Here is a 25,683-nt window from a genome sequence, read left to right on the forward strand (position 1 = left end):
TGACACTGATGTGGTATACTACATACTGGTGTAGTCTACGATGTAATGATGCTGATGTGGTATACTACATACCGGTGTAGTTCACGATGTAATGATGCTGTATGGGGCTACACTGAAACTGGATGTTGGGTAATACACTGTTTCTATATTGTAGATAAAGAAGCTTAGGGCTGTTTTGATGTAATTAATTTGCTTGGTATGCATCAGGTTAACAGATCACTGCTCCGTCACTGATCAAGTGTATTCAGCTATGCCACAGACTTTCTGTGTGTAAGATTGAACCTGAAAAGCACTTTAAATCAAGCCAGACTCTCAAACAGTTATATTTGAACTTTTAAATCAAGTACATTTAGTTAAGTTTGATATCCCAGATGTGAAGTGTAAATGTGTAAACGCCTGTGTCAAGGTTTGGTTGGTGATTGACTAGGGACTTCAGTGGGTGCAGGTAGAGGGCCTACCAGACTGAGGGGGCGTTTTCATATCAGGTGGCAATTACTGGCCAAATATAGAACTATTAGGCTATCCATTGAGTACTGGTGTTTGTATAATTGACTAAGTAGATAAGTGTATTTAAGATATCCAAGACATATAGAGCAATTGACATCCTATTCTATGCCAGAAGAACTAGGTGCTATTTATCATTGATAAAACCCAGAAACCATTGTCAACTAGATTAGTGGTGGCTTTGGAAGATGGCTTGTGTCATCTCCTTTTATGATTTAATTGTTCATATTTTACCATGTGAAATTATATCTATTGAAAATATACTCTAAATATGATCTGTCCCCAGGATTTGGGTCATATGGAGATTTTCCTTTTCCTTTTTATTTGTTAAATTTCACCTTCTATAAGTTCAGGAAAAAAAAGTCAAAAGTCCCCCTGGCAGATCTTCTGAAAATAAAATTCCCAGATATTGGGTATACCATTGTGACCATTATTTCCTACTGTACATATTATACATGGGATCAATATAAATGTGTAATTTGAATGATAAGGTTCATCCCTATGAGTATTTGTTTCTCCATATGACATGATCATCTATGCTGTTGAACATACAGATCATTAAAGTAGAGAGTTGTAATATTTAATAGAGTCTAATAAATAAAATTGTAAAACTGTTACCAAAAACTGGATCCAGCAGTGAAGGTTATTTACCAGTTACCTCCTGAGTTGTGTTGTATTTACCAGTTACCTCCTGAGTTGTGTTGTATTTACCAGTTACCTCCTGAGTTGTGTTGTATTTACCAGTTACCTCCTGAGTTGTGTTGTATTTACCAGTTACCTCCTGAGTTGTGTTGTATTTACCAGTTACCTCCTGAGTTGTGTTGTATTTACCAGTTACCTCCTGAGTTGCGTTGTATTTACCAGTTACCTCCTGAGTTGTGTTGGCTAGGTCTTGTTGACACAGACAGAATTGTTTTGGTCTCTAGAGACTGTTACAGATCAGGTTATACAGTGCTCTATATGCGAACAGAAAAAGATAAATTGTGTGTAATTGATACTGGAGAATATGTATCCTGTTGTATATGTGTTATATACCTGTGTTTAGGTGTGGCATTGACGTTACATGCAACGTGTAGATCTTTACCCTAGATATTTACTCAAACCTACAAATAATATCTTATTCCTTCTTGAAGGGAAAAACTACTTTTTCTTTAAGTGCAGATTGATGCTTTGATATTCAAATTAAATTTGTTTTAAGATCAAATTGAACTGCCCATGAAGGGTGGACATCATATATATACATGTATACTTTTCAGTGAGGATTGGGATCAGATTGAGCCTTAGATAGGACTAGAATTGTAAGGGAGGGAGGGGGGGGGGGAAGCCGTGTGACATGTACTTCACTCTAAACTGTACTTAATTTTAAGAGGAAATTAAAAGAAGAAAATGTCCATAAAAAACATTGAAGAAAAGGCAAATAAAAAACTGATGAAGAAAAACCTTTTAGTGCCTTAAGGTCAAGTGATCTAGAAGAACGTTCTGGATAATCAATAGAGCTATATATTAGGTCATTGTAATCACTAATGATGTCAGACAGTGTAGCTATAGATATCTGTAATGAAAAATGATCAAAGTATCTATAGATCTTTGTAATCACAAATAATCAAAGCAGCTATAGATCTTTTTAATCATTAATGATAAGATAATGTAGCTGTAGATCTTCTTAATCAGAAATGATCAGATAATGTAGCTATGGATCTTTTTAATCATTAATGATTAGATAACGTAGCTATGGATCTTTTTAATCATTAATGATCAGATAATGTAGCTGTAGATCTTTTTAATCAGAAATAATTAGATAATGTAGCTATGGATCTTTTGAATCGTTAATGATCAGGTAATGTAGCTGTAGATCTTTTTAATCATTAATGATCAGGTAATGTAGCTGTAGATCTTTTAATCAGAAATGATTAGATAATGTAGCTATGGATCTTTTTAATCATTAATGATCAGATAATGTAGCTGTAGATCTTTTGAATCATTAATGATTAGATAATGTAGCTATGGATCTTTTTAATCAGAAATGATCAGATAATGTAGCTGTAGATCTTTTTAATCAGAAATGATCAGATAATGTAGCTGTAGATCTTTTAATCAGAAATGATTAGATAATGTAGCTGTAGATCTTTTTAATCATTAATGATCAGAAAATGTAGCTAGATATCTTTGTAATCACAAATGATCAAAGTATAGCTATAGATCTTCATAAATACTGACTATCAGTGATGATAGGACATAGATAAATCCTCTGTCTGATTGTGCTGGCATTATATTTGGTCAGTGGGTTGGTAAAATGTTTGTCTACCCCTGTTCTTGTACTGAATAGGTTATCAGTGGATAGGCAAAAAAGCTTCGTTAAAAGACCATGATTTTAAAATGGCTACTTTTAGAAGTGTAGCCATATTTTTGGACCAGTAGTAGTATTAATTTAACCTCAGGGCAAATACTTACCTGAAGGACTAGTGCTTGATACAAGAGGTATATGGTTTCATTCTTCATTAAATTGCTTTTGACCTTTAGCTCCTTAACGTTGATTATCAAACCACATATAGTACTCTATATAATTACCCACATTACATCATTGTTATGATCACCTGGTCAGATTAAGGGAGATAATCCTGTGTTATAAACGAGGACTTGTAATACCAGGTATGATCTGTCTGATTCCATGTGTCAATCCTGTCCCATACATTGTCTGGCCATCCCCCGGGGGTAGGGCGGTGGTGATAACACGTACTGGGACCACAAAAGATTGGTACGAAATGTAATTGTTAGGCCCCACTTCTGCCTGGGGATGCATGTGGTCACGCCTGACTGACTTTGCTCTTTGTTATAGGTTATGTTGCCACTCGTTCACTCTTCTGTAGTACACATGTAACATGGGTTTGATTAGTCTGGCCTGAGTAGGTCCACAGGGAAGAAACTACAAGGATTTAAAGTTATTAAGGAGTTTACATGACATATCAAGTGTTGTCTGTTCTGGAGTTTACATGAGATATTGAGTGCTGTCTTTTCTGGTTGGTATATATTACAGTATTATATCATTACACATTTACATTTGTCTGCCATACATGTTCCTGTTTAAATATTTGTTAACGTTTTGGGAGTAATGATTAAAAAAAAAGTGTAGTCTAAACACAAATATGTGAGTGATATACCGCTTAACATATCTTTCTCATTACATTTATAGTAAGAAACACCATTGATTTACATATATGTAAACTCACTATAGTAGACCTAGATGTGTATAAGTAACTAAGAGGTATCAAGTGTAAGAAGATGAAAAGATAAGGAAGTTTTTGGACTTATCAATTTTCCAATATTAGCCATATGATCATGAAGTGTGTAGTTGTTTACCTTTATTTTCAGTTTATATCACGTACAGTAAGGTTTCCTGATGTTTAAATGAAATAGGAAGTATGGAAGAGAAACAAGGTTGTTAATTAAACATCATCTATAGCTATGTGTGCTTAACGGGTCCTCATTTATATATCAATCTTTATTAAACATATAGCTATACATCTATAGCTATGTGTGCTTACCGGGTCCTCATTTATGTCTCAATCTTTATTAAACATATAGCTATACATCTACAGCTATGTGTGCTTACCGGGTCCTCATTTATATATCACTCTTTATTAAACATATAGCTATACATCTATAGCTATGTGTGCTTAACGGGTCCTCATTTATGTATCAATCTTTATTAAACATATATTATAGCTTAACATCTATAGCTATGTGTGCTATACAGGCCTAATTCATCTCTAGAAAGTGTGCTAAACATGACATCACTAACGTAGCTATTCTAATGAAATGCCATCTAAGTGTGCTAAACGTGGACATCACTATTTTAATTAAATGCCATCTATTGAAAGTGTGCTAAACATTGACATCACTAATGTAGCTATTTTAATTGAATGCCATCTCTAGAAAGTGTGCTAAATTTGGTTATCACTATAATGTAACTATTTTAATTTATCACATTCTCAAGCAGTGTGCTAGACTTGGACAGCACTACTAAATATAGCGATCCTAATCAGATAACTGGGCCATTACTGATGTACTTTCTTGACGCAGTGGACTGTAAAGTAGAAACAATTTCATTTTGGATTCAGTATAATTTTCGACTTTCAAACTTTTGTTTACATGGTCATCAATTCTCTCAAACATTTTACACTGCCTTTTAAATCTTTTAACTCACCAGTGTTTTTGCTTGAAGGAATTTGTTTCTTGCCCTTCACAACAATTTTATGTGCGACAAAATGTAAACAAATTTACATTTTTTTAACAGTTGAAGGAAATGTAAACTTGTTAATGCTTTCTTTATCGGATCATCAGACATTTAAAAATGTCTGTGAGTGGTGTTCTGTCAGTGACATCTTACTATACAACATCTAGCAAACTTACCTATATAACATATTCTTCAGGTTGATCAAGTTTTATGAAAATTTATGAGACACATTTATCCATGATTTACTTCAATTTTCAATGACCATTATTCTTCTATGACCATCTACTAGCAATGAGGTATTCATTTTAGATGTTTTACCAAATCAAGTGAGGTCATACACGGATATTGTCCACTTAGCATTGAAGCAACATGTGACAAATCGTCATTGCAACATAAACAAAACCACTTGTGATTGTGTATAATGACTTTTCATTAGATATATAAATCTATATTCAATAAATGTCTCAATGTCAAGGATCAATCGTTACTGTACCTGCTGTAAAGATTTGTCCAGTGTTTTATTTACCAGTAGTATATGTCTACTGTGAAGTTTGTTGGATATTAGTGAGTTAGGCACTCCTGGGGGATTTATGTGTATAAATATATAATTGATATTTTTCCGGGAGGTATGACTAAGATGACGCTAGGTAAAGCGCTAGGTTGTGTACAAACTACCAAGTAAATGACAATGTTAGTGAGCGATGTCGTCGTATACACTGTAACTACTGTGTATGTACCATGTATGTATCATGTAGGTACCACACAGTAATTAGCTACTATACAAATTTCACTTGGTGATGTCCATTTTCCAGGTGACTATTAATAATGTTATTGTTTCAGGGTATTAGGTAGGTACACAGATTGTTTGTCATTAACTGTTGGACAGAATGTTTTTTATTATAATGGGTGGAAAGCATTTTTGCTGTTATTCCTCTAAATGTGAACAGAATATTTGTTTATTTAGGTCGACAGATTATTTATTAATATCTTTAGGTAGATGCATGGTCTATTTGTTGATCTCTGTAGGTACAAAGTACATGGGTTATTTTTTATTTCATTACGTAGATGGTATATTTGTTGGTATTGTAAAATCATCACGATCTGACAATCACATGTGTACATATTTATATCTCTTTTGGTAAAAGAAATAGTAAGGAAAAAAACTGAAAGCGATGTAACCTGATACACAAATAGAGTGTACTGCCTGAACTGATTTTACTGTATGTTGAATCAAGGGATAGTATCTTATATGCTTCAGTGTTTACTACACAACAGCACATATATATACATGTCAACCAACATCAACTTAAACACAAACAAAACGTTCTACCATAATGTTTCAGTAAAGTTGCAAACAAAATCTTCAGTTAACAGAATGTGTGACATATTTATATCTCTTCTTGAGAGACAGACCCAGCTATATAGGTAGCAGTGATCAGACAGCTGATTAGGTAGTGTACGGTACTATAGGTATGGGGACTGACCCACCTGTGATCAGACAACTCATTAGGTAGTGTACGGTACTATAGGTGTGGAGACTGACCTACCTGTGATCAGACAACTCATTAGGTAGTGTAGGGTACTATAGGTGTGGAGACTGACTCACCTGTGATCAGACAACTCATTAGGTAGTGTACGGTACTATAGGTATGGGGACTGACCTACCTGTGATCAGACAACTCATTAGGTAGTGTACGGTACTATAGGTATGGGGACTGACCTACCTGTGATCAGACAACTCATTAGGTAGTGTACAGTACTATAGGTGTGGAGACTGACCCATCTGTGATTAGACAACTCATTAGGTAGTGTAGGGAACTATAGGTGTGGAGACTGACCCATCTGTGATCAGACGACTCATTAGGTAGTGTACGGTACTATAGGTGTGGAGACTGACCCACCTGTACAGGTAGTAATCAGACAATTAGGCAGTGTGCAGTACTTTAGGTATGGGAGACGGATCATGGTCAGTCAGTGCAGTTACAGTTGTAATAATTGTCAGACAACTCTCATTGAATAAGGCACGGTAAGGTGTGATTGTATATAATTAATGATTTACTAGTTAAACAGGTGTGAGAGACTTGTCTGTTGGTCTGTTTCCACCTACATGTACATTTAGCCATCGTGTCCGTAGGAAGTTACAATGTAATGCTAGGGACTATATTTGTACCAGACTGAGCCCTCCCACACCTAATAGTATTTAACCAGGTGTGTCATTCATTGATAACTATCATTCTATTTATTGGGATCAGACAGTGGACTTAAGTATCAATATTATTTGATTAACACTTTTTACGTCAGATACAGGGATGGTGTTGAGCTTTAGGGATGGGGCTGTGTGTTTAGCTGTGTACTACCAGGTTATGAGAGTAGCCTTGTTGAGGGTACTGATGTTATTGCTGTGGTGCCTTGTGAATAGGTAGGCCACTATCTAGGTATATATATATAAATATATATCAAGTTATGTACCACAGCTTTGTCAGCTTTTAAAGATGTTTCTCAAATTTTAAAATTGTATTAATAGCAAAAATAAAGAATATATAAATCATATACACACATGTATTTTGTACTTGTGAAGGTCACCATATTATTAAACTCATTCACCCATGAGGACACATTTAAACTCTTCCAGTTCAAAGGTTGGAATGATTCATTATGAAACTACAGGGGTGAATGAGTTTAGGTTTTAATAGTGGGATTTTGAAATTTCATTTCATGTAATGCAGTTCTGAATAAAAAAGATATGAGAGTGGATGTCATTAATTTAATTGGACTGAAAAATTTTGGTGATGACGTGTGGTGAAGCTAACTATACTTTGAATTTTCAGTGTCTGGTTGTCTGTGTGGAGTTGTCTAGTTATAGACCTGGTATGTTCCTAGGTCCCTTGTCTTATGTCCAATCTTATCTGCTTGTCATTTCTGTAGCATTATTGTATCAGCCACTAGTAGTCAGGACTATTTCTGTAGGAATGACCTATATATATATACATCAAAGGTGATTCTGGTACTGGACATAAAGTACTATTTCTGTAGGAATGACCTATATATATATATACATCAAAGGTGATTCTGGTACTGGACATAAAGGACTATTTCTGTAGGAATAACCGATATATGTATATATGGTATATATTTTTTCTACTTGCTTAATAACTTTATGTTAATTGCCTTATAAATTCATATAGCAACACGAATATCCATTTTGCATCTTTTATTATTAATTCAGAATAAATGTTCATATGTCTTCAAGTTCTGTGTACAAACGTATCTGGAGAAAGTCTCGTCTTTTCAAGATGGCGGACCATGCAAATTGGCGATCTTTCTTTATAAAAACCATGAAAACATCTGCATAGCTTTGTGATTTGCGCACCCCCAACTTCAAACTTAATTTCAACACAAAAGAACTGCGCAAATGACACAAGTTTTTACGTTAATTGTGATGATCATAACATTGACAACCATAGTAATGTACACTTTGACTCGCCATTGAATACAAACGGTGCTATGTTTGATGTTCCTTTAGGGATGGTAAACATTGTCTGCTACATGGTTTGGGTGTACAACTCCATCAGCACCACGCTGGGGGCTAGAAGATTTTATGTCAGGGCTAATAAAAAAAATCAATTTTGACTATGAATATAAGGTTTGGGTTTGTAGAATTTTCCAAAACATACTTGCAGGCTCTAGTTCAAAAGTACTTAAATATGAAATTGTACAATACAATGCTTTGGTGTACATGTATTAGTATAATCTATATAAACCATGTCATTTTCAGTTGTGTTTTAGCATAAGTCTTTAACAAAGTTGAAACAGTATAAAAAATTTGCAATAATAATGACAATTATTGTTTTCGATGGATTTGATTGAGTAATCCAATGAATAAAACAGCAGGCAAGGTCTTCATAATACACATGATAACAGTCTGAGGTAGTTTTATATAAATTTCATTGGAATTTTATGAAGTAATTTGATTTTGGTATTTAAGCATACTGAAGCACTATCCAAAACCATTGCAAACATTTGTCCAATTACAAAATTCCTCTAAAACATATGTAAAGATGCACACAAAAACTAATTTTGTAATCTCTTGTAATTATATATATATAAGTTTGCACATATCCTGCATATCTTTGTGGGTCTATTAATTCCATTTGATGAAATAGAAAGTTCTAAGGAAAAAGAAATAAACGAAACAGAGATGTTTTTTTAGCATAATTGATGAGACTTACTATCTCAGCATAACCATCAATATTGTATGTATAAAACATTGGAGATTTGCTACCCTGTGTAGGTATCTCATTATAGTCTGACAGTGTACCTGTGAAATGCACCAAGCTGAGCTGTCTTTGTGTTGTTAATTATGTCACAGGTAGGAAGCTGAAGTGTAAATGTTTACATACAGGTAAAGTTTAATGTAGAATAAAATTAATGTCTGTCTGGTACAGGTTTTGTGTGTACAAGTCCTTGTACCCTTATAACATGTTCTGGGCCTATATTCAGTGGTGTACACTGGCTGAGTCACAATTGTGCATTACATTGTTGTTAGAATATTTAAATAGATTCAAATGAATTTGTGGGACAATAGTTGAATTTTGCAACGGTTGTGAACTACATATGGGACAACAAAAAAATCAAGACATGAAAACCACAACTGGAGTTGTTGGATGTTTTAACTTTCAGCTGGTAAGGTGTTCATGTGAAACTGTATGTACTAATCTGTGGTGTGTGAAACCTTTCAGAGTGAGGAAAGTCACAATCACTTTCTGACAGTTTGAATTGTTAACTGAAACATTCATTGGATTTAGTGTTGTAACATATGTGTAGAGATGTTTTGTGTTGGAACACAAGGAGAAAGCTTGTGTTGTCTGCAGGAGTTAGTGTGTGGTGCCTTCATCAGACTAGACATACAGGTGGTAATGGGAGGTAAGGGTGCTGTAACTGGTGGACAGGACAGGAGATTAGGTATTGGTACAGGTGAGAAAAGGCCAGGTGACTAGGACTATTGTCAGACATACAGGTATGGTTATTGTGGTGGTAACTATAGGATGTAGAGTGAAAGTTGGTGTTATTGTGTTGATAAACATCTGTGCATTTTATTACAAAAACATTTGACATCACTCAATGTTCATTGAGATAGTTTAATTGTATGTACAAAATGTCATTATATTTCCTGTGATAAATTTGGGAGGGGGGTACTCTGGAATCATTCGGGTGACATTCCTGATTTCAGACTTTCTGTATCTATGCACAATCTGGTCAAGACTATTCTTATTACAATTTTCTCTCAACCCCAATAATGCTTTCCTATGGAAAAACTAGCGAAGGATTTCTGTAAGATAAGGAATGGTCATGAAACATGGACCAGGACCTGCACACATCTTATCCATTACATAAACCTGTGTGTGACTACCATTTTTTTGTAGAACATTTTATAGAATTATGGCCCTTGATTTACTAAACAAAACAAAGTCTTGAGCAGTCTATTAGCTGTTCATAAAGTATGAGATAGATTTCTAGTTCAAAAAAGTTATTATTTTGAGTTGGTTTTGAGAAAATACGTCGGAGATTATAAACGGGAAGGGCCTGTAGAGGCCCCAATTTCACCTTAAAAGTCACTGCATGTGACTACCATTTTGTTTCCACTGCTTTAAGAGAGTTATAGCCCTTGAATTGCTTTGTCAAGCAATGTTTTGTACTGTCTTAAAGTGTGCGAAAGATTTCAACAAATATTGTCAGTGTCATATGTTGGCTGTATAAATGTACCAGCACATGAGCATCGTGTACATGTGCTACCACCATTGTTTGATTCAGTTCGGCCCTCTATAATTACCGTACAGATATTTACACCTTCTCCTTCATATTTAAGTGAAAGAGAATATATAAGTACAGAGGAAGGACTGATCAGTTGAAACTATAACCTTGATTGAAGCTTGAACGGAGCAAAGTATGTGTTGGGGGAAGCAGTTGGTACATCATATAGAGTTTTCAAAGACGCTTTGTACTTAAAAACAAAATCAGTATTAGTTTAGGATGTTTTTGCATTTTACTTTTTAAGACTTCACCTCATCACCTCCAAATGAGCAGCAATTATATATATATAGTCTCAAGCACATTGCACATCAAATTCTGCATTATCAGAGTTTGACCCCTGCTACACATTTTCCTTTAACTGGGGTCCTGGTATCATTGTCTGTGATTTGAGGGAAAAAATTGTGTTATGATTGTCCTTATAAAGTGAAAGTATTACTATGACAAGTAAGTGGGACAGCTATACAGCATAACTATGACAAGTAAGTGGGACAGCTATACAGCATTATTATGACAAATAAGTGGGACAGCTATACAGCATTACTATGACAAGTAAGTGGGACAGCTATACAGCATTACTATGACAAGTAAGTGGGACAGCTATACAGCATTACTATGACAAGTAAGTGGGACAGCTATACAGCATTACTATGACAAGTAAGTGGGACAGCTATACAGCATTACTATGACAAGTAAGTGGGACAGCTATACAGCATAACTATGACAAGTAAGTGGGACAGCTATACAGCATTATTATGACAAATAAGTGGGACAGCTATACAGCATTACTATGACAAGTAAGTGAGACAGCTATACAGCATAACTATGACAATTAAGTGGGACAGCTATACAGCATTACTATGACAAGTAAGAGGGACAGCTATACAGCATTACTATTACAAGTAAGTGGGACCGCTATACAGCAAAATTTTGACAAATAAGTGGGACAGCTATACAGCATAAATATGACAATTAAGTGGGACAGCTATACATCATTACTATGACAAGTAAGTGGGAGAGATATACAGCATTACTATGACAATTAGTGGGACAGCTATACAGCATTACTATTACAAGTAAGTGGGACAGCTATGCAGCATTACTATGACAAGTAAGTGGGAGAGATATACAGCATTACTATGACAAGTAAGAGGGACAGCTATACAGCATTACTATTACAAGTAAGTGGGATAGATATACAGCATTACTATGACAAGTAAGAGGGACAGCTATACAGCATTACTATTACAAGTAAGTGGGACAGCTATATACAGCATTTCTATGACCAGTAAGAGGGACAGCTATACAGCATTACTATGACAAGTAATTGGGACAGCTATACAGCATAAGTATGACAAGTAAGTGGGACAGCTATTCAGCATTACTATGACAAGTAAGTTGGATAGATATACAGCATTCCTATGACAAGTAAGTGGGACAGCTTTACAGCATTACTATGACAAGTAAGAGGGACAGCTATACAGCATTACTATTACAAGTAAGTGGGACAGCTATATACAGCAGTACTATGACAATTAGTGGGACAGCTATACAGCATTACTATTACAAGTAAGTGGGACAGCTATATACAGCATTACTATGACAATTAAGTGGGACAGCTATAAAGCATTACTATGACAAGTAAGTGCGACAGCTATACAGCATTGCTATGACAATTAAGTGGGACAGCTATAAAGCATTAGGATGACAAGTAAGTGGGACAGCTATATACAGCAGTACTATGACAATTAGTGGGACAGCTATACAGCATTACTATGACAAGTAAGTGGGACAGCTATGCAGCATTACTATGCTCTCTCCTTCATGCATTCAGACCAATGTCGTTTAAAAGAGGATCAACTAGTAAGTACGGTTAGGCAGCTAATTTTGTTAAAATCTGTTTCAGTTTGAAATTTTGTAAAAAAAAATATTTTAATGTATGCAGACCGATTTATATCTTATTTGATATGTAAGATTGTACAAGATTAAGACTGATATTAAACAGCTTTACTGTGTTATAAGATTGCATCTCTATGTAGTGTTCACTTTCTAATGTTAATTATCCTTTACTGATTGTACAAGTTCAATGTACTTTGCTCTAGCACCAATTTAACAGTTACTCTACTGCACTGGAAAGGCCACTAGGGAAAATGAGTGCAAAATTTAATACACATTTGGCAAAATTTGTGTGTAATTTTTGTGCAAGGCTGCAGGTGCATGCTTGTCTCTTAAATGTATACTGTTATAATAGACAAGGGTGCAGACAGCTAAGCCTGATGCCTACAATAGTGATGTAGTGATAGCAGAGTTAATGTTCTTACATTGCTGTACTGTTAAGTGGGAATATTTCAGGAATTGAGACATTGGCGTGATATGATAGTTCAGCTGATTATAGACATGCAGTCGAAGTGTGAAGAGTTAAAAATGTTTAAAATTGGGTTTGCTGCACTGGCAAATGCTGGCTGGATTCTAACCCACCACCTACTTATCAGACAGACACACACACTCACTGTTGGTCTACTTGGAACAGTTCTCCGACAGTTTGGAAGGAATCCAAGGTTCACGAGAGGGGTACGATAACCTCCTATTGAAGAAGCAAGTCATTAAGTGTATATTACTAAAAATATATATGCCACACAAAGTTCAATCTCCTATTGTACGTACATTTCTTTTAATTTTAATTTTAAAAACCCCAATCAAACTACTAGAAGATCAGGATTTTTTTACTAGATTTTGAAGAAAGAATGATGATTAGTTATTTTGTTTGGCCATAGTTGTTAGCCTCATTTGTCATCATCATTGTGAATGAGTTTTATTTGCAAAGAAAAATCACAAGGAAAATATATCTGTATTGTTATAATGGATGGCTATAGGCTAGAGTTTACTTGAAATGTTTCAGTCCTGAGAAATAAGAAATAGGCTAGAGTTTACTTTAAATGTTTCAGTCCGGAGAAATTAGAAATTACCCTTTATAATTTATTAATGTTAATATGAATCATTGTATTGTATTAATCTTAACCAAATTCTCATATAATCTGCATTTTGATTTTCTGATCAGGGATTACATATTTATTTAAAGTTGTCAATTTGATTGCATTTTATCAGAAGGACTTGGCAAAATTACTTCCTCATGTAAGCAGCACAGTATTGGCTGAATTACTTATGCATGTACATGGAAAAACACAAGATTTGTACTAGAAATAATAAGCATTGGCAAGGATAATTTTCAGTCCATTCCATTCTTTACTTACACATATATTGTATAACCTGTAGAATAATTTTCTCAAGGTGAACTCAAAGTTTTCAATGTTCGGTATGTATATAGGGAGAGTATTTTAAATGCTGTGATCACTGAGGACCTATTGGATGAGCCATTAGTTGTAGATCTACAATACCAGTCTATCTCCACGTCTTATCTTAATGGCTTATGTCACAGAATAATTGGTGGCTGTCAAATGACTTATTCTCACCTGCACAGGTGGAAATCAGGCCTAATTTAAGCTTAGATAAGTAGAGGTAATTTACAGGTACTGAGACAGAGAATCCCTCCCAAAGGGCAGAGAGTGGGAGATTCCAGGTCAGCCAGAGGTTTGTGTAGGAGATTCTGGGTCAGCCAGAGGTTTGTGTGGGATTTGATTATAATGTAGATCAACTAACAGGATATAGTAACACACACTTACTTGTATTGAGAATGAGTTGCTGCCTTAAATTTAGAAAATCACCAATTAGAGATGGTCTTTAAAACATCAAAAGGACTGAATTTGAATTTTACCAGATATAGATAGTGTTCAAAATGATCCATATTTAGAATTTCAAAATGCAGAAACCATGTTAAAAATTTTCAGTGTGTTTGACATGGAATTTAAAAATGAAAAATAAAAATTATGACAAATTTATTAAGAATCATTTGTTTATGTACAGGAAAATTCTTTAAAAGGGGACGAATAACCTGGAAAATCAGGAAAAATCTTCAAGAGGGTTGAGTTTTTGTCTTCACCCATATGGAGGTAATTTCTTTTGAGTAGATATGATTAAAGAATGTCTTGTTTAAAGGGAGAAACTATACAGCTATGACTTGATGTCTAGTGTTTCTTAATAGAACAATAACAAAATTACAGGCAGTTTAATATTTTTCAATTGGTGGAATTTTGGCTGATGTACTTGGACTGAAATATAATGTTGTAATGGACAAACTTAGTGAAAATATGACAGAATGTTAGCTGTGAATGTTTTGTAAAATGGTTAGAAATGTGGTATTGATAAATGTACTGATTGACACCACAGAGATAAGGAACACCATAGGGACGTTGACACCACAATAAAAACCTTATTTACATACAGTGAGCCGGCAGTCACTGGGTACAGTCAGCCTGGACCACCGCCTAGGCTGGGTCTGTCTCCAGGCTCACAGAGTATTGTCCTTCTATTGGTATGTGTCCTGTACTGTACACAAGGTCCTGTCCTGTGGGCTCGAGTGTGATGCTGCTGATGCTGCTGATGACGATGTGTTTACTACTAGAACTGACAGACTACGTAGAAACAATTCCTAATTAATTAATCGGTTATGTTGGGGTTCTTAACAGTAATTGTTTTTAGAGTTTTTTCTTCCGGGATCTCTTCCTGAAAAACATGTTGTTTTCACCCATTAACTTGTGTAAGACAATGCATCTGGTAGATAATCATGGAACCTTAGATCTGGTTCTGTTAACATGTGCTGATTTGTTTGTATATGATCCCATCAGGGCTACATTAGCACTATACTTTGTACAGTATTAGGATTTTGATGATCTGGTTCAGGTACAGTCTTACTTCATTGATATAACTGGAAATAAAGAAAAAAATATCTTGGAAAAAAGATAATTTCAATATCTGTTTTCATTCCTCCACTTGCATTTTACACTAGTTCTAAATGTGACCACAAGATGTGACACCATTTATATAAACTGTTTTTTTTATAAACCACAGACAAAATTAAACCCATTCTTAATTTAAGGATTTTAGATCTTTGATTGATCTGTTTGTCCAGCTGACAGATTGTAGAGTAATAAATAATGTGATTGCACTTATATTTTTCATTTTTATGACCCTGGTCAGACTCGTCATTGTTTCACCTGTTAACGATTCATTAGATGTGGCCTTACCTGCGGTATTACCTGTGACGTACCTGTGACATTGTACAAACATCCAACCTGATCTTAAGTACCAATCTGTCAAATAAAATTGGAGATGAGGGTTGATGGTGGAAACTCTGACTGTAAATTAAGGCCTACCTACACAGGCGATCCCGTTAAGTAGGCTAATTATTTCACGTAATCATAACCTGCCACTCTGGGATAAAAAAAGGGATGTACACAAGTGTACGAAGTCTTGTATAGATATACATGCAGTGTGACGACATTGGAAGTATTAAATTATACTTTTGTATGTTAATGAGTGTAAACCCTGGAACAGAGCTAGCTACCTGTATATTAAAATACTGGTAAATTGTATCTGTGTACCTGTTTGATTTGTACCTGTAAACCAACAGCTGCTTCACACAACACCTGAACATGTGTTCCAGGTTTGACACTTAACATGTGTCATCATCATTCCTTACAATAGTGAGTATAAGATTATGTTATTATCATTTGAATTTTTTCCAATTTCATGTACTAAATTGTTCTTGGTTGGTCATCATGTTGATAGTGTGACTTGTCTTAGTGTACCTCTTGTCTGTATTTAATGTTCTATTTGTGAATGTCTTAGTGTACCTCTTGTCTGTATTTAATGTTCTATTTGTGAATGTCTTAGTGTACCTCTTGTATGTATTTAATGTTCTATTTGTGAATGTCTTAGTGTACCTCTTGTATGTATTTAATGTTCTATTTGTGAATGTCTTAGTGTACCTCTTGTCTGTATTTAATTTTCTATTTGTGAATGTCTTAGTGTACCTCTTGTCTGTATTTAATTTTCTATTTGTGAATGTCTGGTCTGTACTTAAAAGTCTTAGTGGATATCTGGTCTGTACTTAAAGGTCTTAGTGGACGTCTGGTCTGTACAAGAATGTTAAAGTTTTTATTGCGTATGAACTTAAATGTCATAATGTACGTCTGCTATGTACTGAAATATTATTGTTCATCATATATGAACTGAGATGTCTTATAGTACATCTGGTATCAGCTGAAAAGTCTTAGTGTATATGTGGTCTGTACATTGTAGTCTGCAGTGTGTCCATAGTTCATACGTCTATAGCTATAAATAACCAATATGGGCCAGAAATGGACGGAGAGCAGATTAACAGGCTGTTTCACATCAGTAGCAAAATGCTAGGAATGTTAAACAAAGCAGGAATTTAGGTCAATTTAGAATGAACAAATAATTTGGTAATTATTTTTTATGTTAGTCTTCAATCTGTATCCATTATTATACTGATGTTTGTGATTCTGGTCTATAAGTGCAACTATTTGGAGTCTGTCTGCCACTTCCATTGCTAGCGTCCACCAGTGTACTAGGAAACTGGACACGATCACAGACATGGTCCATACCATTGAAATCATATAATTATGTATAGGAATAATATGATACCCAAGTAATACTTATATACACTGCCAGATCTTAACAGAATGTTTTAATTGATCAGAGATTGGACAGATCTTTACCTTAAGACATAGAATATCTGTAGTAGACTTATTACGGTTTTAGCTCTGTGACCTAGACTTATTTTGATTTGAGTGTTTTTGTTTTCACGGTACATTATCCTACAACTGGTGACAGATGTTAGGGTTTTTTATGTGTTGCTAGATTGCTAAGTGGATCAGAAGCTTGTAGATCCCGTTACAGTTAGAACTGTAATCACCCCCTGGTATGATAATGGGGGGTCAATAGACACTTAAACCACATTCCCCACCACTGTCTCTACTTAGTACAAACACACTTATACAGATGACACACCAACAAGACTTTGACCCCCTACAGGAGACAGTGCTTAGATACTTCAAACAACTTTAAAACAAGATTTTTAAGAGTTAAGTACATATAAGGAAAAGTCTACCAAACCAATGGTATGTTTAATTTGTTCGATTATTGTATGTATATGTGTATCTTGTGCAATGATTGTATATACTATTATATGTGGAAATAGAAATATGCTACACATTTGACCTTGAGGGGGATCAAGTTGAAGAAGGTCCTTCTGTATTACTAAGTCTCCAAAAGGGTTCCCAGTTAAAGTACTATGTATGGTTTGGGCCTTTTTTGGCCCCCAAATCTATCAAAATTAGAAATCTACAATAGAACTTTCAAACGACTGTTTCTTGAATTTTGAATACTTCCCCAGTACTATTATGTAAACATTTATTTGTGTTTTTAATTTTGGCTGCCATGGTAACCAGGTCATATTTGCATAAATTATTGAAATTTGATTATTCAGTCAATTTTGACAGGTTTTCACCTAGTTTTTCTCTTAGCTACCATAGAGCGCACTCTTGAACACACTTTATATTTCTCATAAAGATGTATTACAGGTGCCTACACATTATCCTTTGATATTAAGTTTGTTCAAGCATGCATGCACTCTATAGTTTCTAGGAGAAAAACTATGCAAAATATCATAATATTCACTGAATATTCAAATTTTTCTAATTTATGCAATTTTGAACTTGCTACCATGGCAACAATAATTAAAAATATATTTTAAATATTTTCACAATAGTATTTGGGAAGTATTCGAAATTAAAGAAACAGTCATTTCAAAGTTCATTTAAAGGTTTTGAATTTTGATGCATTTGGGGGCCAAAACAGGCCCAAACCATACATAGTCCTCTGTCATAGGTCTTACTACTGTCAGATATATACACAGTGTACTATAATGGTTTTACAGTGTACAAGTGAGGCTAATCCTAAGCTAGTTATAACTGAATCAGTAAAACCATCTTAGCAGGAAATCCCCTAGCGACACTGAATCAGTTCTACTCCATCTAACCCACAACCTTCCCCAAACAGATCTGGTAATCTTACCATTGTGAAAATGAGGAGGCCAGTCAATGAGATTTCTCTTCCAAACTGTACTATTTTGTTTCATTTCTTATAAAGCCTTTAAAAAAAAATCATTTTGCAAAGTCTGCAAGCTCAAAAATTCTAGTTCCCTGATATATATTCATTAGACTCTAGAAAACACTTTTAGTTGTATATCATTTTGTGTGTAACAATTTTGAAATGTAATAGTCATTTAAAACACATTTCATACAAGGGAGATAACTGTTAAATGTTTGGATCAATATCCTAATTTACTAGGACTTATCACACATAATTACACTAGACAAGTGTAATTGATTTGTAGATAGAAAACATTCCTAATGTCACTTTTATGTGTGGAATTGAAATCTTACAATAACACAGTTTTTATGTCTTAATCTGGGTTTATTTCTGTTAGTGTTGGTGGAGGAGATGTATGTCTTAATAGTTTATGAACATTAATGAAAAATGCATTAACATTAGCTAGTGGGTGTGACTGATGAGGAAAAAAGGTGTGCAGGTCTATTTATAGACAGCTTGTATCTCAGTGCTATGTCTGTATATATATATGTATATATAACCAGGTAGGCTAACATGATATACTGGAGTAACACTGCAGGGCATCCACAGCTCAGTCAGAATCCCACCAGGTTATAGTATAGTGTTCCACTCAGTCAGAATCCCACCAGGTTATAGTATAGTGTTCTACTCAGTCAGAATCCCACCAGGTTAAAGCATAGTGTTCCACTCAGTCAAAATCCCACCAGGTTATATTATAGTGTTCCACTCAGTCATAATCCCACCAGGTTATAGTATAGTGTTCCACTCAGTCAGAACCCCCACCAGGTTATAGCATAGTGTTCCACTCAGTCAGAATCCCACCAGGTTATAGTATAGTGTTCTACCCAGTCAGAATCCCACCACGTTATAGCATAGTGTTCCACTCAGTTAGAATCCCACCAGGTTATAGTTTAGTGTTCCACTCAGTCAGAATCCCACCAGGTTATAGCATAGTGTTCTACTCAGTCAGAATCCCACCACGTTATAGCATAGTGTTCCACTCAGTCAGAATCCCACCAGGTTATAGCATAGTGTTCCACTCAGTCAAAATCCCACCAGGTTATAGCATAGTGTTCCACTCAGTCAAAATCCCACCAGTTGGTGGTATAGTGTTCCACTCAGTCAAAATCCTACCAGTTTGTGATATATTGTTCAGCTCCATCTATATTTTTTCCAAACTCCATGAATATGTAGTATGCATATGTGGTAAAATGAAAATATCTTTACTTCTTTCAATAGTCAAGGACATGGTATGGTAAACGATTACCATGGATAATTTTTTGTGTGAAATTGTTGATGGGGGGAAATACAATTATTTATTTGTTATAAAAAAAACAGTTTCATTTCAGTAATAATTACCATAACTTAAGTATGCNACTATAGACTCAGGTGACCGTTAAGGCCCATGGGCCTCTTGTTACTAACTCCTATCACTTGTATCCCATTACTTGTATAAAATATTTCTCTCTAATTACCTCCCATGACAGAACTAGCCTTGCTTGTGTTATACTGTTCTCCCAGGCAGAGGCTTACACAGGCCATCTACCATCCAGTGGTAAAGAGCTTGTATTATACTGCTGTGATAGTGCTCTCCCAGGTAGAGGCTTACACAGGCCATCTATCATCCAGTGGTAAAGAGCTTGTATTATACTGCTCTGATAGTGCTCTCTCAGGCAGAGACTTACACCGGCCATCTACCATCCAGTGGTAAAGAGCTTGTATTATACTGCTGTGATAGTGTTCTCCCAGGCAGAGACTTACACAGGCCATCTACCATCCAGTGGTAAACTGGTCGAGGTTATATTATAAGAATGTGAAGCTGGTGAAAACAAAAATATCTTCCATCGTAGGCAGTTAGGCAAATGACTAACATTTGGCATACTTTCCCAGACTACAGGAGTATTCCCTAATCCTGCACAGCTGAAAATCCCAGTGGTCAGACCCCTCCTCTTCCTGTATGGCCAAACTGGACCACAATACTGACCATAGTATATGACAGCTGTGTCCTACACCGACAGATGCACGATTACATGCACTTTGTATATTCCTTGATGGGTTTGAGGTTAAATTGAAAGTGACTATAGCATAAGTGGAATTTAAACCTAGATGGATCTGTCAGTTCCAATCAACTTAATGAAAACAATTGTATCTATCAAAACTACTGGAAAAGGTGAACATCTACAATAATGTATAACTAAACCTATGGACCACCTGTACATTATAATGTAATACTAGACCTATGGACCACCTGTACATTATAATGTAATACTAAACCTATGGACCACCTGTACATTATAATTTAATACTAGACCTATAGACCACCTGTACATTATAATGTAATACTAGTCCTATAGACCACCTGGACATTATAATGTAATACTAGACCTTTAGACCACTTGAATATTATAATGTAATACTAGACCTATATAGACTACCTGTACAGTATAATGTACTGTAATACTAGTCCTATAGACCACCTGTACATTATAATGAACTGTAATACTAGCCCTATAGACCACCTGTACATTATAATGAACTGTAATACTAGCCCTATAGACCACCTGGACATTATAATGTAATACTAGACCTATAGGCCACTGTATATTATAATGTAATACTAGACCTATGGACAACCTGTACATTATAATGTAATACTAGACCTATAGGCCACTGTATATTATAATGTAATACTAGACCTATGGACCACCTGTACATTATAATTTAATACTAGACCTATGGACCACCTGTACATTATAATTTAATACTAGACCTATAGACCACCTGTACATTATAATGTAATACTAGTCCTATAGACCACCTGGACATTATAATGTAATACTAGACCTTTAGACCACTTGAATATTATAATGTAATACTAGACCTATATAGACTACCTGTACAGTATAATGTACTGTAATACTAGCCATATAAACCACCTGTACATTATAATGTACTGTAGTACTAGCCCTATAGACTACCTGTACAGTATAATGTACTGTAATACTAGCCCTATGGACCACCTGTACATTATAATGTAATACTAGTCCTATAGACCACCTGTACATTATAATGTAATACTAGACCTATAGGCCACTTGTATATTATAATGTAATACTAGACCTATGGACCCCCTGTACATTATAATGTAATACTAGACCGATGGACCACTTGTACATTATAATGTAATACTAGACCTATAGGCCACTTGTATATTATAATGTAATACTACACCTATAGACTACCTGTACAGTATAATGTACTGTAATACTAGCCATATAAACCACCTGTACATTATAATGTACTGTAATACTAGCCCTATGGACCACCTGTACATTATAATGTAATACTAGTCCTATAGACCACCTGTACATTATAATGTAATACTAGTCCTATAGACCACCTGTACATTATAATGTACTGTAGTACTAGCCCTATAGACTACCTGTACAGTATAATGTACTGTAATACTAGCCCTATAGACCACCTGTACATTATAATGAACTGTAATACTAGCCCTATAGACCACCTGTTCATTATAATGTACTGTAATACTAGCCCTATAGACCACCTGGACATTATAATGTAATACTAGACCTTTAGACCACTTGAATATTATAATGTAATACTAGACCTATATAGACTACCTGTACAGTATAATGTACTGTAATACTAGCCCTATAGACTACCTGTACATTTTTATGCAAGTAAGGTGTCAAAATTGACCACAATGACAGATTTCTTTGAAAGAATATACAAATGTATCTGTGTATAAATTAATGTATACCTTAATGAGAGCTTGCTTTCAATACCTATTGTAAAATCGATCAATTTGTGTCTATTGTTGCAAATTATAGTCTGCGATGGGTTAGTGTCAGTGTAAATGTGAGAAAGAATGCATGGACATTATTATGGTATGTGTATAGTTAGAGATATATAGACAAAAAAGAAAATGTGCTGCCCCATTTTAATTACCATTTCTTTATGCATATGTTGTGGGCTGAGAATAGAAAACAGCTGTCCCTTTTTCTCCCCAGGAGTCCCTTCACCAGCTACCAAGAATAGCAAGCTAAACTATTCTCTGTAATACACAGATTTCCTACCATGCCCGAGCAACACAATGTTGTACAGCTTCCTCCTCCCATAGATAGGGATGGAGCTGTACATGTTTTCTCATCAGCCGCTTCTACATTGTATGTACCAGGAAATATACCTTAGGTATATATGTAACAATGCAGAGGTGCCATTTGACAGTGCCATGAAACCATTAAAGGGCAGGTCAAAGGCCTACATAAACAATGGTTCTTTGGAGGTGTACCAAAGTTCAAAGGTCACACTCTCATGATAGGCTGTCTTTGTAGTAAAACGTAAAGTATATATATATTTGTGTGTTTGTATGTGCCTAGTATATGCAAGTCTGTCTCTTGCAATAATCCTGAATAATTGCAACTTATGCAATCAGTCTACCTATATGTCCATTCATGAAAACTTGGGTGATTGAGAGAGATAATACATCTTGTTCACAAAAAGCTGGAGATTTAGGAACAGAAGTGTCAGCATGTTGTCCCGAGTCCCCTTTATGGACATGTAAGTGTTGATTGCTGATCATGTTGGCTTTGATCCTGTACTGTTTCTGTATACTAGAGTTTGGTGGATGCTAACAAAATGTCCTTCCTTTGTGTGTTACAGGTCTTTGAATCTAAAGGAGTCGGCCATGTTGCCATGATACAAGAGTCTATGACCTGAATGACCTTGACCTCCATTTCGGGGTTACATGTGAGGCTGCAGTCCTGGATGGGGGTTGTTGGCCTGTTCAAGTAACCATGGCAACAATCATGTCACAGTAACATGGCCATGTTGAGAAACGTTTTTGGAGGCTGTGTATCTGACAGAAGCTCTGAGTCCATGCGCCACCAAAAGTAAGCCATTCAGCCATTATGCATGAAATTGACTGTGAACTTTAAAATGTCTGAGAGAAAAAAGTAATATCTTAGCATTAATTGGCAAAAAAATAATTGTGCAATATAACATCATTACCTGGGCAGATCCTCCCCAAACAAAACCATATTGGAATAACATATCTAGTTTGCTCAGATAAATTCTATAAGCATTTTTTTTGCAGATTTCATTGTTACAAACAACCTCACAAATACAAGCAGATTCCAATGCTTAATGTAAAGCTGATATTCAATACAAATCTACTGTAGTGTATTACAGTCCCATATGAACAAACCTTTGCTAGGGTTTATATAACAGGAATTCTGATAACTGTATTTTATGTTGACAGGATCAAGTTTGGAGCTCCACTCTCCCACAACATTAAAAATGGGTACCTTCCAGTTCCTTTGGTGGTAGGTATTCCTTTAGTGGTAGTCGTACATGTGTTACAGGGATATACCTGGCATCATCAGAAGTCCCCTACATTTGTACCTTAAAATGTTACACAATCTCTGCGTTGATTTGGGCTTTTACTTTGTAAATTTGTCTTTGTTGATGTTTGACCATTGACCTTTGTATATAATCAGGAAGATTTTTTGGCAAGAGAACCTACTTATTCATCATTGACTTTTGGCTAAGTTTGTTTAACAATGACTTGCAGCCTACTTCCTCTGATGCTGACTTCTGTCTTTCAAGCTTCAAGAACACATGGTATTATTATGTCTCCCCTTGGAATGACATTGCTTTAGTACCAGACTTCTGCTTTTTCTAATATTTTTTTACCAGGCAATAAGAAAACAAATATCTTGGTTTATACTGACATGTACTTGGTGATGTCTGTTCCTGTGCCATAATGTTGTTAATACATTACTTGACCATGTGACTAATGGCAGGGCTGTCACATTACCATCACTATCATGTGACCACCCCTGTCATCACCATGCTTGTCATATGACCACCCCACCATTTGCATCCTTGTCATGTGACCACACTTGTCATCACCATCCTTAATTGTGATGTGTTCGTGACCAACTTTGTCATCAATATCCCTGTTGTGTGACCATCTTTGTCATCAATATCTCTGTCCTATGCCAACCCTTGTCAGTCCCATCCTTGTCAGGTGACCAACAAAATGAATAGCTTCATTTTCTTGTCATTTGCTGGTATTGTAAACCTGTTTTTCAATGTACAAAGTTTTTAAGTAAGATAAAAATATTTTAAGAAGAATACATGTAGCATTGAGAGTTTTTCAACACTGAGTTAACCTATTATGTGTATGTGTGTACTGCACTGTAGATTGGGTGGCATGTGTAGGAGTTCACTGAGGGTAGATCTTACAGGAGTCAGATTGTCTACAGGGGAAGGACACGACACTCACCTCTGTCTACAGGGGAAGGACACAACACTAACCTCTGTCTACAGGGGAAGGACACAACACTCACCTCTGTCTACAGGGGAAGGGCACAACACTAACCTCTGTCTACAGGGGAAGGACACAACACTAACCTCGTATAATTATGCCTAAATAAGGCCAAATGTCAGTGAGTGTGTATGAAGTCAGAGAGGTCATACCTGTTGCAGTGGGTCACCTGGATACCTGTTACAGTGGGCAGGGATGACCAAGACTGGTCTGAGGATAGTCCTGGTCACATGGATACCTGTTACAGTGGGAAGGGATGGCCGAGACAGGTCTGAGGAAAGTCCTGGTCACATGGATACCTGTTACAGTGGGCAGGGATGGCTGAGACTGGTCTTAGGATAGTCCTGGTCACATGGATACCTGTTACAGTAAGCAGGGATGGCCGAGACTGGTCTGAGGATAGTCCTTGTCACATGGATACCTGTTACAGTGGGCACGGATGGCTGAGACTGGTCTTAAGATAGTCCTTGTCACATGGATACCTGTTACAGTGGGCAGGGATGGCTGAGACGGGTCTGAGGATAGTCCTTGTCACATGGATACCTGCTACAGTGGGCAGGGATGGCCGAGACCGGTCTGAAGATAGTCCTTGTCACATGGATACCTGTTACAGTGGGAAGGGATGACCAAGACTGGTCTGAGGATAGTCCTGGTCACATGGATACCTGCTACAGTGGTCACGGATGGATGAGACTGGTCTGAGGATAGTCCTGGTCACCTGAATACCGTT

General features: G+C 35.8%; 1 protein-coding gene across 9 annotated transcripts in view; it reads left to right on the forward strand.

Annotated features, from left to right (window-relative positions):
* The first annotated feature begins 3,132 nt into the window (after window positions 1-3,132).
* The window catches only part of LOC110464123, a 42,280-nt gene continuing 19,729 nt past the window's right edge, over window positions 3,133-25,683 (forward strand). For 5 of the 9 annotated variants that reach the window (XR_002464472.1, XR_002464471.1, XM_021519187.1 and 2 more), the window contains exons 1-3: window positions 3,367-3,521; window positions 23,285-23,514; window positions 23,883-23,946. Coding sequence is in view for 7 of the 9 variants with exons in the window: in XM_021519187.1 (XP_021374862.1) it covers window positions 23,444-23,514; window positions 23,883-23,946 (135 nt within the window). In the remaining 2 variants the exon portion in view is untranslated. The other 4 variants (XM_021519184.1, XM_021519182.1, XM_021519183.1 and 1 more) reach the window with 4 other exon arrangements.

Source organism: Mizuhopecten yessoensis, unplaced genomic scaffold (genome assembly GCF_002113885.1).
Source record: "Mizuhopecten yessoensis strain PY_sf001 unplaced genomic scaffold, ASM211388v2 scaffold10963, whole genome shotgun sequence".
Taxonomy (NCBI): domain Eukaryota; kingdom Metazoa; phylum Mollusca; class Bivalvia; order Pectinida; family Pectinidae; genus Mizuhopecten; species Mizuhopecten yessoensis.